Below are 13,240 nucleotides of genomic sequence, written 5' to 3' on the forward strand. Positions count from 1 at the left end.
ACGGATGCGGAACCATTCACTTGAATGGGTCCACAAATCTGGAGATGTGGAATGGTGCGGAATGGAACACTTCAGAAGCACTACGGAGTGCTTTCTGGAGTTCCGTTCCGTGCCTCCGCACCACAAAAAGATAGAACTTGCTCTATCTTTTTGCGGAACGGATGGATCGCGGACCCATTCAAGTGAATGGGTCTGCGATCCCCATGCGGCTGCCCCACGGACGGTGCCCGTACATTGCGCACCGCAATTTGTGGTCCACAGCACAGGCTTCACACGGTCATGTGAACGAGCCCTTATACTGTGGATTTTCTCTGTAGATTTTACTCCTTGCAATGACTACATTCTGTAGCAAATCCATAACAAAAAAAAGTACCCGCAGGGAGCAGTCACGTGGGACATTAAAAAGTGGCCGAAAAATCGGCTGAAAATTCTGCTTGAATCTGCAACAGAATTCGTGTGGTATTCGTTCAAAATCTAAATGAATCCGAGGAGCTATATATGGATTTTGATGCAGATGTTGCTATGGATTTGCAGCAGATTTCATCCTATACAGTTCAAAGGGTGAAATCTATAGAAATCTGAGGTATAAATTTAAGATCTGCACTGCATGTCAATTTTCAAATGTAATTATATTTTTTTACATAAAGTGTGAATTTGTTTAAATTTCTTATCCTGCTACTGTGCAATGCTTCAGCGCAAAATTCACAGCTTATACACCCCATGTGGATGTACCCTTAGAGCTGGACCTCCTAAATAAATGCAGGCTCCGAAACAAGATCCTCTAAGTACAGATACAGATTAGACCTCCCCAAACCAGATCCCTTAAACGCAGGCTAATAAATCCATTCAGACCCTACAGACCCCCTCAACTAATACCGTCCCCAGACCAGACCCCATTCACCTCTACAGCAGCTCACCCTCTGCTTTCTTGCTATTCTCTGTCCCGTTTGGATTGAGGACCTTCAGAGGTATCTGCAGAACATGCCACAAATCAGTTCTGCTGTGTTTGTTTCACATAATTCTCGAGAAAAACTGTGGTAAAACCACAATTTGCATGAAGTCCTTGGACAGTTTAGTGGTTGTGGGCACTGCTCTGATGAGTCGTCCATGATGAGTTCTTCTGCCCTCCGCCATTTTATTGAAGTAGCCATGACTTCATGATAATGTGTTTTATGCTCGTTTATATACATATATCAGGGGGCACTTATTAAACAATGGAGCTGCTGCCTATAGCAACCTGTCAGGTCATTGCCGTCATGTTCCAACTTGCTTTTGATAGTTGATGGCTGCAAACTAGACATTGTGGGTAACCTTGTTGTTCTTCTTTGCATTTGCTTTATTTGAGCTGGTATGATGGATACTACATGGATATAATTATCTCCACAGATGAGCAGCTTTGATTTTTCCCCTCGCTATTCTATCATCTCGTACGCCACAGAGGCAAAACCCATCGTTGAGCTCTCTGACGATGACAGTATAGAGGCTTACAAGGTCATCGACAGGTTGAAAGAATTTGAGTATTCAGGTAATGTAGTTCATGTGGCTTTCCCCATATTTATTAATGATATAATGGCACAGCTAACCACTACAAGACTACAAGTCCTTGAGGTTAAAAAGATTCTCTAGTTTAGAAAACCCTTTTTATATAACCTATTAGGGAATTCTGGGGGGTCCTCTGTTCAGGATGCTCGTCTCTTCACTCTCTTCTCTTGACTAGAGGGAAGAGCAGATACATAAGGCGTCTCCTGCTCTGGAGGACCTAGCCTGTCTTACGCTCTACTGAAACTCATTAATGTGAATGGACATGGTGTAATGCTCATTTTCCCCAGCGGTGGCACTATAGGGAAACTAAACACTGACTGCTAGGCTTTCCCACAAAACACAGCTGATCGCTGAGGGTCTATCAGGAGGACACTTTGTAATCTTATTTGAAAAGGATCCTTCTAAAAGAGGGTTTACACGGCCCGATAGAGAGGCCTATTGTCGGGAAGGAAGTGTTTCTTCCTGACAGTTGGCTGCTCACTCAGTGAAGGAGACCACTGCATATACATGGAGCGATCTCCTTCACAGTATGTATATACAGTATAGCAATCACTCATCCTCATACAGATTCATTGTTTCTAGGCAGCAGATGGCTGTTTAGACTGCAATCTGCTGCCCAGAAACGATGACTGGTGGCGCCTGCACAAACGACAGGATAGGGAGATCGGCGTCACATTTCGTTATTCAGATTATCCGGAATTTGCGTTCGTAGGAATGGTCATTCCTGGTAATCTGGATGATTATTGGTTTGTCTAAATCCAAGGGCTATCACTGAAAAAAACTATAAAGTTGAAAAGTACAAAAATTACCTATCACAGAAGAGAATGACTTTTCATATAAAACTTAACTTTTACTTCTAGATATTAAAATAATACCCCACAACATATAGAAGATATGATCACATACTGTGCCAAAATAGAGACGGCAGAGCCTTACTTTGGACGTGTCCAGGATAAAACCATCCAAGTAAACAAAGATGCAACAACTTACAGTTTAGAGACCGAGGGCTTGGATACTTGGCATACGAGAAGTGAGGTCAGGACAGGGGGGTTTTTTCCCTTATGTATCCCTAAAAGCTACCCCTGCTTAAAGGCGGAGCACCCCCCCCCCCCCCCGAAAGGGGCGACCCCACCTCTCGGTGGCTAAGCTCTCGCTGTCACCTACTGCGACCCTGCCAGTGGATATGATGAATGCTTGTCCCGACGTTTCCCCAGTGTCATTCGAGCTGGTTCATCAGGGGACCAAAGGTAAGTATTCCAGTATTCCTAGGCATCAATGATAATAGCAGAATGATATAGGCATACTGGTGTAGTAAGGTGCACTCACATAATGGTGAATCAGCCTCAAATAGCTTGAATTTGGCGCTAATAGAACACCCCTCCTCCTCAGGCAGCTAATCGCAAAGCCGGTGTTCCGTTATCTTTTGCTACCCGTGAAATTTTGCTACCCTCGTCACTTCCTGTTATGACGTAGCCGCACCGGAAGGTTTGGAAGGCGGTGTGTCTCGCTGCTCGCCACCAGAGTGGCTGAGAAGGAGGTCTGTCAGCGCAGGCGCACAACGACAGGATGGCAAATTTCACACTTAGAGCTGTGAACGCGCCACGGGCCACTGTGCATGCGCGCCAAGCAGTGGCCCATATTTTTTACCTACCCTCGGCGCACATGCGCAGTGGCCCGTAGTTTTTTCCCTATGCTCGTCGTGCATGCGCAGTGGCCCGCTATTTCTACCTACCCATGGCACGTTCACAGCAACTCAAGTGTGAAATTTGCCTACCCCGTCGTTGTGCGCCTGCGCCGACACAACTCCTTCTCAGCCACTCTGGTGGCAAGCAGCGAGACACACCTCCTTCCAAACCTTCCGGTGCGGCTACGTCACAACAGGAAGTGACGAGGGTAGCAAAAAATAACGGAACACCAGCACTAATAAGTGCGCTACTTCCGATCGGTGGAACGCACGCGAAGAGCGTGGAACGCACATGTGATTCCAAAACCGGAAGTGCGTCAGTGCTGCCGCTGAAGATGCTTCCGGTGTATGGAACGCATCAGGGAGCGTACATAGGGACTAGGGGGAGTCATAGCAACGGTTAGAACAACTGAAGGCAAGTGGAATGGCATATTGAAAGGTATATGCCATTCATATTCTGGGCTAGGTGGAGATAAATAAATACAAATAAATACATTTTATGTGAGCACAAGGATGTCCCTTTTCTTAATAATGGGGTTATATTGGGGGATAGATATATAGCTGTGGGGACACGGAAATAATGTCCCACCCAGATCCCCATCAGAATTGATAACTATGTATATGAACCAATCTCGGTTCGATGTAAGGCAGATGATCCTAAGCTTCAAAAGAATTTAGTAAGCAGATCACCATAGAAACGGTTAGTCAGAAAAGAGGGAGAAAAAACACCTAGACAAAGCAGCTAAATGAAATCTGCTCATTTAATCCCAGGGAATTTACCGTTATAAGGCGATAGATCCACTGAGCTTCCTTGCGGAGAATTCTATTGGGATACAGCTTTTAGGGATAAATCAGGGAAAAATCCCCCCCTGTCCTGACCTCACTTCTCGTATGCCAAGTATCCAAGCCCTCGGTCTCCAAACTGTAAGTTGTTGCATCTTGGTTTTATCCTGGACACGTCCAAAGTAAGGCTCTGCCTTCTCTATTTTGGCACAGTATGTGATCATATCTTCTATATGTTGTGGGGTATTATTTTAATATCTAGAAGTAAAAGTTTTATATGAAAAGTCATTCTCTTCTGTGATAGGTTGTCTAAATCCACCTTAAGTAGGGATTGTCTAAAGCAGATAACCTCTTTAATTGCCCCTCTGGTATTTTTAACAACCGTTCCACTGCTGAAGCCTTAAAACATTTAGATGACCCATATATTATGGAAACACCTGAAGACAGTCTATGGTACCTCTATCTTTCCTCAACATTCAGTTTACTATTATTATTAATATTTTTTTTGCAGCACATGGAGCTAGAACGGGAACTAATACTCGACGGGCTATTGCTAAAGTTTACGCAATGCTGTCTCTGCAAAATGTGAGAGATCCAGAAAATTTCCTGAAAACTAAAAATGTTATCCTTCTGATCACAGATGGCAAGTATCAAATCATAGCTGGTCCTTCAGATTACTCCTCAAAATCTTCCTTGCCCTCACAAATATCATCTCAGCCTTGTTTACTCTTCATTTCATAGCCAGTGCCCCATCAGATTCTCATATTGTCAGATCCTCTGGTGGGCAAGTCTGGCTCTGACAATATGATAGGTCCTAAATTTCCAGCAGAAGACAGCCTCATTTCGAGTTGTTGGATCCACTCAGTTGCCAATAGGGTCTACTTCTTTGGGATGATTCACATATAACTTTGGATCTTATTGATGATGTTTCCTGTTTCCTTAAAAATCATGTTTTCTGAGGCCCCCAAAAATGTAGTCCAATACTTTTCTCATCTTCCTCCTCTAATTTGCAGCGAGTTCTTTATCCTTGCCCTGACGGCATTTGCCTTTCACCCACTTAGGAAAACATAATATAGGTGGAGACCCTACAGTGGAGGTGAAGAAGATCAGAGAAATTCTGGACATCAAGGAGGACAGTGAACGAGAAGATTATCTGGGTATGGAATATATGTGGTATATAATTATAAGTGTGTCTCATTTAAAGAGAATCAGTCCCCTTTCCTGAAATGTCTGTTTTATCAACTACTTGCATTCCCCATGTAATAACAATTCTGGATCATCCATTCTTATGACTCTATGTTCTGCCATTCCTTTATTACACCTACTAGAAGTAAAAACACCCTAAAGCTGGCCATGTTCTTTTGATAAGTATTGGATAAACTTGCCGATTTCATTGGGTTCTGCTGTCCATCTAATGTGTAAGAGGCCTTCTGACTTAACCCTGATGGCTGATGTCAGGAGAGATAAGTATGGGGCATGTTGGATTTCAATACCTGAGCCTTTTGTGAGCAGGTAGATGAGAGGAAGCTGGTAGTGGCTTTTTTCCCCTCTTTCATTCATTACATAAACAATGTACAGCATGCTCCCGTCTGAGTCGGTGTAGAGGATGGGAGTGATCCTGATGTAGTGTTGTAACATCCTGGTGTCCTACCTCGGCCATTGCTCCCTGGAGTCAGTTGCAGTGAAAGTTTTAGCACTAAAGAATAAGGACAAAGTGGAACGCAGCAAAGTCATTTTTACTAGGTGCAACGTAGAACTTGAAAATACATACAGTAGCAGCAGTCTTTGGTGCGATTCTTCTCTGGCACCAGCTGAGGAGGTATGGTGGCAGGTTGTATGGTTGCAGTTCTGCACTTAGATGTTGCTGGCCTAGTGGTTTCTTAGTGATGAGGGTGTCTTTAGCCGTATTCCCTCACCTCACAATAGTGTCTGTAAGAGTGATGTCGCAGTTCACTCTGCTGTCTGGGATCCCAAGGCTTCACCTAAGTCATTTCTTAAATTCTTGAGAGTGGGGTCTCAAGGAGCTCTCACTCTTGGGCAGGAAAGGGTTATCTGGATTCTGATTCTAAGAAGTGGTCCCTCAGTGTGGGTGCTCTATGAGCTGCTTACCTACTCTCCACCATTATCAGGACAGGGCCCCTCTCTTCCCCTCTCCGCCTATCTCTTACTATAGACTGAACTAAATCTAGGCTTCCTCCTCCTGGCTGGAAGCTGAATGAGTCCACTGTCCCAGGAGGGGTGGAACAGGTTAGTTAAGCCCTGCTACAGCCAGTCATTGCCATTGGACAAGATGGCAAAGTAAAAGAGACATACAGTATATACCATCACACAGAACTGCATATGAAATTTATAAAATGTAGTTACCAAAGTACACAATAGTAATAACCCCAAGTCTGGGGTACTACAGATGCATGTGTACAGGAGGATAGGGGGAGAGCTGTCGGCCAAATAAGAGTTATTACATGTCTATGGCCAGATTGAGGTTTACCTTGTGTAGTTTACTTCCACTTTTCTAGGATGTAGAGTGGCTGATATAAAGAAAAAGAAAATAAGTATATATACTGTATATATTGTGGTATTTCGCTCAGCCCAGACGCACATGCTGGGAGGAAAATACCTGCCCTGCCAGACACAACCCCTCAATGTGCCACAATATATATATATTGAGAATAAAGTAGAGGGATGGCACTCTGGTCATAGGTGGTGTATGGAAACAGAATATTTATTATGAAATGGCTAATTGTGCCGGATAGCGACAATAGAAAGTATAAAATTTGCAATAGTACAGTGCAATACAATGTGAGTGGTAGGCCTTCAGTTAGATACTCCTAGGAAAAATCAGGCATATATAGTAGAAGTGCATATAAAATACTGCATCTAAAATTAAATAAATGGGAAAATTGAAAAAATTAAATAATGATGAAATGCAAAAAATTAGAAAAATTTAAAAATATAAATAGTTAAAACATGAAATAAAAAATAAAAATTGGATACAGGAAGTCTTAGGTAGTAATATGGTCAGAGTCTTGTAGACCTATTGAAAATAAATATAGGTATCCAATCAGATAATGTCCCAAAGAGAATAAATTCGATAATATCCCAAAGAGAATAAATTGGATGGGGAGGAAGACCTCCTTTGGGAGGCGTAGAAATATACTTTTGATACCAGATAAATTAGATGTAACCTCCAGTTAAGTAATAGTCCAGTGTGAGTGATGGTCACTTATATCTCAGATAGATTTACCTCCAATTTCCTTAATAGAGAGTAGTCCAACAGTCATAAATTATAATGTTAAATACTGCTGGTTGAGCAGGTACATTACCCTCCTGAGTTAGGTTGGTGAGCGGCTCCCGACCGGCGTGCGGCGTCCACGTGTGTTCCCGCTCGCGGGGCTGAATGCTCTGCCTATTGGTTGCTGAAGGTGTTCGTCACTTCCGGTGACGTCACTTGTACTCACTGGCTTTCCCGCTCAGTTCTCGTTGGCGTTCCACGTGGGAACCAGTGGCGGGAAGGTGGCTGCAGCTTTCAAAGAAATATTTTTCTCCGGAGCTGTGTAATTATAGGATCCTTCTGGTGCTAGCTAGCTTGACTTGAGTATGGCGTCCTGCTCCTTCTTCAGTGGGAATGGGCAGCCCTTTTTCATTTGGTCTATATATATGGTCCTAATTGGATCCAATTAGTGGTTGGAGGGGTGGTCTTAGATGTTATTTCTTGGTGTTTAGTAACATTTGACATGGACTAGCAGATGAAAGGAGTGGAATTCATATATTGTCCTGTGGCATATATATCAGAACAAAGTATGGTAGTCTCATATCACTATCCATGATGGTCCATGATGCTTCTAGTTGTACATTTGATATCAAATATGTCAGATATATAAAAATAAAGAGATGTAAAAGTTGAGAAAAATGTGAAAAATAAAAATGTAAAAAATACACAAAATATACAATAGAGTATATGTACCAGTAAATCTGGAGTAAATTGTGAATAGTGTCAATAATATCATATAATAATGATATAAACCCCGAAATTGGTGGTAATAACAATTACAGTGCATTTTTAGGGATGCGAAGGTATGTTTAGATCTGTTATGCTAAATCAATTAATGTGGGAAAAAGAGGGAAGATAGGTTCATAAACGTTATCGTTGTATAGTTGTCTATTGCAGTACTAGACATAGAGTATCCTTGAGGGCAATAGAGATCAGGCTAATCTTCGGTTGGATATTATTCGTGGGATCAGATGATTTATGCCTATATTTCGGTATATATAAGAATTTAGGTTGTGGATTTGATTTTAGGTAGGGTGTTGTAGACTGTCTATCAGCACTCCGACCCCCCCCTCCCAGGTGGGCCCCTCCCACCATTAACTTTCTCCCATCAATTTTCCTCCATCAATTTTCTTCCATCAAGTTCCTTCTATCAACACCCTACCTAAAATCAAATCCACAACCTAAATTCTTATATATACCGAAATATAGGCATAAATCATCTGATCACACAAATAATATCCAACCGAAGATTAGCCTGATCTCTATTGCCCTCAAGGATACTCTATGTCTAGTACTGCAATAGACAACTATACAACGATAACGTTTATGAACCTATCTTCCCTCTTTTTCCCACATTAATTGATTTAGCATAACAGATCTAAACATACCTTCGCATCCCTAAAAATGCACTGTAATTGTTATTACCACCAATTTCGGGGTTTATATCATTATTATATGATATTATTGACACTATTCACAATTTACTCCAGATTTACTGGTACATATACTCTATTGTATATTTTGTGTATTTTTTACATTTTTATTTTTCACATTTTTCTCCTTTTATCACATCTTTTACATCTCTTTATTTTTATATATTTGATATCAAATGTACAACTAGAAGCATCATGGACCATCATGGATAGTGATATATGAGACTACCATACTTTGTTCTGATATATATGCCACAGGACAATATATGAATTCCACTCCTTTCATCTGCTAGTCCATGTCAAATGTTACTAAACACCAAGAAATAACGTCTAAGACCACCCCTCCAACCACTAATTGGATCCAATTAGGACCATATATCTAGACCAAATGAAAAAGGGCTGCCCATTCCCACTGAAGGAGCAGGACGCTCCGAAACGCGTATGGGGTTTTTGAGGTAGTCATACTCAAGTCAAGCTAGCTAGCACCAGAAGGATCCTATAATTACACAGCTCCGGAGCAAAATATTTATTTGAAAGCTTCAGCCACCTTTCCGCCACTGGTTCCCGCGTGGAACGCCGACGAGAACTGAGCGGGAAAGCCAGTGAGTACAAGTGACGTCACCGGAAGTGACGAACACCTTCAGCAACCAATAGGCAGAGCATTCAGCCCCGCGAGCGGGAACAACACACGTGGACGCCGCACGCCGGTCGGGAGCCGCTCACCAACCTAACTCAGGAGGGTAATGTACCTGCTCAACCAGCAGTATTTTAAATTATAATTTATGACTGTTGGACTACTCTCTATTAAGGAAATCGGAGGTAAATCTATCTGAGATATAAGTGACCATCACTCACACTGGACTCTTACTTAACTGGAGGTTACATCTCATTTATCTGGGATCAAAAGTATATTTCTACGCCTCCCAAAGGAGGTCTTCCTCCCCATCCAATTTATTCTCTTTGGGATATTATCGAATTTATTATCTTTGGGACATTATCTGATTGGATACCTATATTTATTTTCAATAGGTCTACAAGACTCTGACCATATTACTACCTAAGACTTCCTGTATCCAATTTTTATTTTTTATTTCATGTTTTAACTATTAATATTTTTTAATTTTTCAAATTTTTTGCATTTCGTCATTATTTCATTTTTTCAACTTTCCCATTTATTTAATTTTAGATGCAGTATTTTATATGCACTTCTACTATATATGCCTGATTTTTCCTAGGAGTATCTAACTGAAGGCCTACCACTCACATTGTATTGCACTGTACTATTGCAAATTTTATACTTTCTATTGTCGCTATCCGGCACAATTAGCCATTTCATAATAAATATTCTGTTTCCATACACCACCTATGACCAGAGTGCCATCCCTCTACTTTATTCTCAATTTTCTACTACAAGCGTTGGGTACGCTTTGTTTGGATTGCGCACCTGACTCAATTTTTTGGGCTTTAGTGAGCCGCCCCACTACAATTCTTTATATATATATATATATATATATATATATTGTAAGGGATCGCTCTCTCACAGGGGGTCACAATCACAGGCTTCTCCTCTGACAACGGGGTTCAAGTCCAAGTGGTGCTTTATTTTGGCACTTCAGCACCAGAACAAACATAATGAAATAAACACCTGCCCGTCTAGGCACTAGCTAATACATAGGTCGTCTCTACCTCACCTATAGAGTGCAGTTCACACACGGTATCAGGTTCCAACACTCAGCAGGTCAACTCACCAGGCACAGTCCCACACAGGGAAGAGATCCAGCTTCACACAGCCTTGTGGCCCCGCAGCCCTTCTGGCTGAGACCACACAGAGCCTCTGCAGGCCTCTGTTTCCAAGTCCCCCCAGACTCATACACTGAGGCAGTGGCATAGCTATCAGGGAAGCGACTGATTCGGGGCCTGAGGTCAGAAGGGGCCCCAGAGCAGTACTGAATGTTTCCATTAGATCTAGGGCTGCCCCTACTCACAGCTCCTGCACTTTATAGAAGCAGATGCCACTTACAGCCGCAGCACTGGAGCTCCTCTCACTGAAGGTCCTTACTCAGAGAGGAGCAGATACAGTATAATGGCCGTCTTCTCCTTCTACTATGGACGTTCTCAGGCTGGGATCTGCAGTACTGGCACACCACCTGCCAGTACTGCTTTCTGTTTTCTATTGGCTGGCAGCTTACTATGACATCTGCTGCCAGCCAATAGCAGACCTTTATGGTATCAAGCCCCACCCCCAGCACAAAGCTACTGTAGAGCAGGCTGGCTGCTCCTGCACACAGAGCTCTATGATGCCTGCCCCCCCCCCTCCTGTGTCCCCTGTTCTCTGCCCCCCTTCCCCCCCCGTAATAGGTTACTGTTTAACCCCACCACTGCTGTCCCTGGATGGCACAGAGGGGGGATGACACCTACATCTCCAGGCTTCTTGTGAGGACCAGATGTCAGCTGTCTACAGAAAAGGTAAGTGTCTGTGTGTAGAAATAGGTGTATAACTATGTTCATGTGTGTAATGTGTACATACACTCACCTAAAGAATTATTAGGAACACCATACTAATACAGTGTTGGACCCCCTTTTGCCTTTAGAACTGCCTTAATTCTACGTGGCATTGATTCAACAAGGTGCTGATAGCATTCTTTAGAAATGTCGGCCCATATTGATAGGATAGCATCTTGCAGTTGATGGAGATTTGAGGGATGCACATCCAGGCCACGAAGCTCCCGTTCCATCACATCCCAAAGATGCTCTATTGGGTTGAGATCTGGTGACTGTGGGGGCCATTTTAGTACAGTGAACTCATTGTCATGTTCAAGAAACCATTTTTCCAGTCTTTAACAGTCCAATTTTGGTGAGCTTGTGCAAATTGTAGCCTCTTTTTCCTATTTGTAGAGGAGATGAGTGGTACCCGGTGGGGTCTTCTGCTGTTGTAGCCCATCCGCCTCAAGGTTGTGCGTGTTGTGGTTTCACAAATACTTTGCTGCATACCTCGGTTGTAACAAGTGGTTATTTCAGTCAACGTTGCTCTTCTATCAGCTTGAATCAGTCGGCCCATTCTCCTCTGACCTCTAGCATCAACAAGGCATTTTCGCCCACAGGACTGCCGCATACTGGATGTTTTTCCCTTTTCACACCATTCTTTGTAAACCCTAGAAATGGTTGTGCGTGAAAATCCCAGTAACTGAGCAGATTGTGAAATACTCAGACCGGCCCATCTGGCACCAACAACCATGCCACGCTCAAAAGTGCCTAAATCACCTATCTTTCCCATTCTGACATTCAGTTTGGAGTTCAGGACCACAACCCTACATGCATTGAAGCAACTGCCATGTGATTGGTTGACTAGATAATCGCATTAATGAGAAATAGAACAGGTGTTCCTAATAATTCTTTAGGTGAATGTGATGAGATCATGTATGTGGTAACCGCATGTATAAATGCGTCCATGTACAGTACAGACCAAAAGTTTGGACACACCTTCTCATTCAAAGAGTTTTCTTTATTTTCATGACCATGAAAATTGTAGATTCACACTGAAGGTATCAAAACTATGAATTAACACATGTGGAATTATATACATAACAAACAAGTGTGAAATAAGTGAAAATATGACATATTCTAGGTTCTTCAAAGTAGCCACCTTTTGCTTTGATTACTGCTTTGCACACTCTTGGCATTCTCTTGATGAGCTTCAAGAGGTAGTCACCTGAAATGGTTTTCACTTCACAGGTGTGCCCGGTCAGGTTTAATAAGTGGGATTTCTTGCCTTATAAATGGGGTTGGGACCATCAGTTGCGTTGTGGAGAAGTCAGGTGGATACACAGCTGATAGTCCTACTGAATAGACTGTTAGAATTTGTATTATGGCAAGAAAAAAGCAGCTAAGTAAAGAAAAACGAGTGGCCATCATTACTTTAAGAAATGAAGGTCAGTCAGTCCGAAAAGTTGGGAAAATTTTGAAAGTGTCCACAAGTGCAGTCACAAAAACCATCAAGTGCTACAAAGAAACTGGCTCACATGCGGACCGCCCCAGGAAAGGAAGACCAAGTGTTATCTCTGCTGCGGAGGATAAGTTCATCCGAGTCACCAGCCTCGGAAATCGCAGGTTAACAGCAGCTCAGATTAGAGACCAGGTCAATGCCACACAGAGTTCTAGCAGCAGACACATCTCTAGAACAACTGTTAAGAGGAGACTGTGTGAATCAGGCCTTCATGGTAGAATATCTGCTAGGAAACCACTGCTAAGGACAGGCAACAAGCAGAAGAGACTTGCTTGGGCTAAAGAACACAAGGAATGGACATTAGACCAGTGGAAATCTGTGCTTTGGTCTGATGAGTCCAAATTTTAGGTCTTTGGTTCCAACCACCGTGTCTTTGTGCGACACAGAAAAGGTGAACGGATGGACTCTACATGCCTGGTTTCCACCGTGAAGCATGGAGGAGGTGGTGTGATGGTGTGGGGGTGCTTTGCTGGTGACACTGTTGGGGATTTATTCAAAATTGAAGGCATACTGAACCAGCATGG

General features: G+C 42.7%; 2 protein-coding genes across 2 annotated transcripts in view; one reads left to right on the forward strand and one right to left on the reverse strand.

Moving 5' to 3' along the window:
• LOC122919723 (oocyte zinc finger protein XlCOF7.1-like) overlaps window positions 1-13,240 on the reverse strand; it is a 285,514-nt gene that overhangs the window by 132,324 nt on the left and 139,950 nt on the right. The window lies entirely within an intron of this gene.
• Window positions 1-13,240, forward strand: part of LOC122946120 (complement factor B-like) — an 85,986-nt gene that overhangs the window by 31,668 nt on the left and 41,078 nt on the right. The window contains exons 4-6 of the mRNA XM_044305484.1: window positions 1,387-1,525; window positions 4,521-4,652; window positions 5,071-5,166. Of these exons, the coding sequence (XP_044161419.1) occupies window positions 1,387-1,525; window positions 4,521-4,652; window positions 5,071-5,166 (367 nt within the window). The remainder of the gene's footprint in view (window positions 1-1,386; window positions 1,526-4,520; window positions 4,653-5,070; window positions 5,167-13,240) is intronic.

The sequence above is a fragment of the Bufo gargarizans genome, chromosome 9, assembly GCF_014858855.1.
Source record: "Bufo gargarizans isolate SCDJY-AF-19 chromosome 9, ASM1485885v1, whole genome shotgun sequence".
Classification (NCBI taxonomy): domain Eukaryota; kingdom Metazoa; phylum Chordata; class Amphibia; order Anura; family Bufonidae; genus Bufo; species Bufo gargarizans.